Source organism: Anneissia japonica, unplaced genomic scaffold (genome assembly GCF_011630105.1).
Source record: "Anneissia japonica isolate Jap-2015-1 unplaced genomic scaffold, ASM1163010v1 scaffold293872_len2158_cov329_single, whole genome shotgun sequence".
Classification (NCBI taxonomy): Eukaryota; Metazoa; Echinodermata; class Crinoidea; order Comatulida; family Comatulidae; genus Anneissia; species Anneissia japonica.
In genome coordinates, this window is record NW_022752896.1 from 1 (window position 1) to 2,158 (window position 2,158).

At 33.6% G+C, this 2,158-nt stretch overlaps 1 protein-coding gene across 1 annotated transcript; it reads left to right on the forward strand.

Moving 5' to 3' along the window:
* The first annotated feature begins 495 nt into the window (after window positions 1-495).
* Window positions 496-2,152, forward strand: LOC117122395. The gene is made up of 4 exons (XM_033267945.1): window positions 496-604; window positions 834-1,039; window positions 1,230-1,339; window positions 1,885-2,152. Exons 1-4 carry the CDS (start codon window positions 517-519, stop codon window positions 2,039-2,041), a joined length of 561 nt encoding a protein of 186 aa, XP_033123836.1. The 5' UTR covers window positions 496-516; the 3' UTR covers window positions 2,042-2,152.
* Window positions 2,153-2,158: the final 6 nt, after the last annotated feature.

Below are 2,158 nucleotides of genomic sequence, written 5' to 3' on the forward strand. Positions count from 1 at the left end.
TTGCTGGGATGTCATTGCATTGCTATGTCATTGCATTGGTGTGATGTCATTGCATTGGTGTGATGTCATTGCTTTGCTGTGATGTATTGCATTGTTATGATGTCATTGTATTGCTTTGATGTCATTGCATTGATGTGATGTCATTGCATTGGTGTGATGTCATTGCTTTGCTGTGATGTATTGCATTGCTATGTCTTTGCATTGCTGTGATGTATTGCATTCTTATGATGTCATTGCATTGCTGTGATGTCATTGCATGGCTGTGATGTATTGCATTGCTATGATGTCATTGCATTGCTGTGATGTATTGCATTGGTGTGATGTCATTGCATTGCTATGATGTCATTGCTTTGCTGTGATGTATTGCATTGCTATGATGTCATTGCATTGCTGTGATGTATTGCATTGGTGTGATGTCATTACAAAGTTAAGATGCCAGTGCATGCTAATGTTCTTTTGAGAAAGAAGTGTTATTTTTCATTGATCACATTAAATGAGTTAATTTTTCTCTTTAGCATGGATTTGGTTGAGGATCATGATATTGTGATAACAAGCTCTGTTGACTGCACTGTAAGGCTGTGGACAACTGAAGGCCACTACATTGGTATCACCTTTGTATTTTTATGTTATGTTATAAAAAGAATAGTAATTATTTTACGAATGTATTGCTAAGTAGATGATGTGTCGGTTTAATATACAGTAGACAGTGAACTGGTGGATCGTGCTCAGATTGTTGGCTTCATACAAACCATTCATCACAGTCCAGTCTTTTGCATTTTTAAAATGAGTCAATAAAGTTGACTTTATTTAAGTAAGCTTTTTTCATGTTTAAGGTACTCTTGGTCAGAGTGATGTTTGGGATATATATAATCCATCAACATTCACCTATCCTATGGTTCCTTATGATGTGTTAGTGGATCCATTAAGCATGCCATCTCATCCGGTACTAGATATTAAAACGTCAACGGAAGAAGTTATTCATGCAGACTCAGAGGATGGGGACTCAACTAATGGAAGCAGCGGTAATGATGAAGAAAAGGTAACTTATTTATATTACTGAAATAGTAGTTTTTTTAAATTACTTGTTACTAGAAAGTTTTGAAATGTTTTCATTTTCATCAGAAATTTATAAGAATTTTTCTCAGTCCAGGTGTTTAACCCAATAGTACAAATTTTGCTTCATGTTGATGTAATATTGTATTGATATTTGAAACATGTTTTTTTTTCAGGTGGAAGTGAGCAGTGTGGTATTTAGTAGCAAATCTACATTCCATTATGATGATACAATGATAGCCAATGAACTGAAGACCAAGCCTTTTGACAACAGCTGTGGAAAAAGGTAGGTGTAGATTTTCATTGGTATTGAGTAGCTATTACCTTTCTTCTGTTTGACAAAAACATCTGTCATGCCTAAATATGGTCTTGATGACTTCACACCATGACCATATTTGCCCAACACAAGCCAAACCAGTCATTCCTTGCAAATCGTGTTTCGGAGATGTTTGAATGTCAACGTTTTCAAAATCTATTTTATTACCCCAAACATGCCCCAAACTACACTTTACATATCTATACATCATGCTATGTTGTTCATTTCCCTATTTTCGATGTTAAACAATATTTTTTAACGATTTGGCAATGGTCTCTGACTGAGAAATGTCCAAATTCGTAAACTTTGAAGTCAGATTTCTGAAATATTGTTCTTTAAACAGTTTTATGTTTAAATGCCTTTAACAAAATGTCAGATTTAAATGATTCCTTTACAATTATAGCATTCATTTTACTTTTTGACACTGTATTAATAACAACAAGATTTGATAGTTTGGACAGGGTTTAAAATTGAAATATGTGTAGTTGATTAATTGATTTGATTTTATCATTTAGATTACGGCATGAAAGATTGAAAGCAAACCCCAAAGATCGAGGAGGACCAAATGCATACCAGAAGCTAAAGTGTTTCAGCTTGGATGACACACCTCCAATAACTCATCCAAGCAAAAATAGAGAAAAGATACAAGATCCTATTGGCTTTCACCTGTAAAACAATTGGAATTGTTTTAATGTTAATGTGCAATTCATTGATTGAAAGAAAATAATTGTTGACTCTATATAAAAGATGAAATCTATTGATATATTTTGCTACAAGATTAGTTTAGAT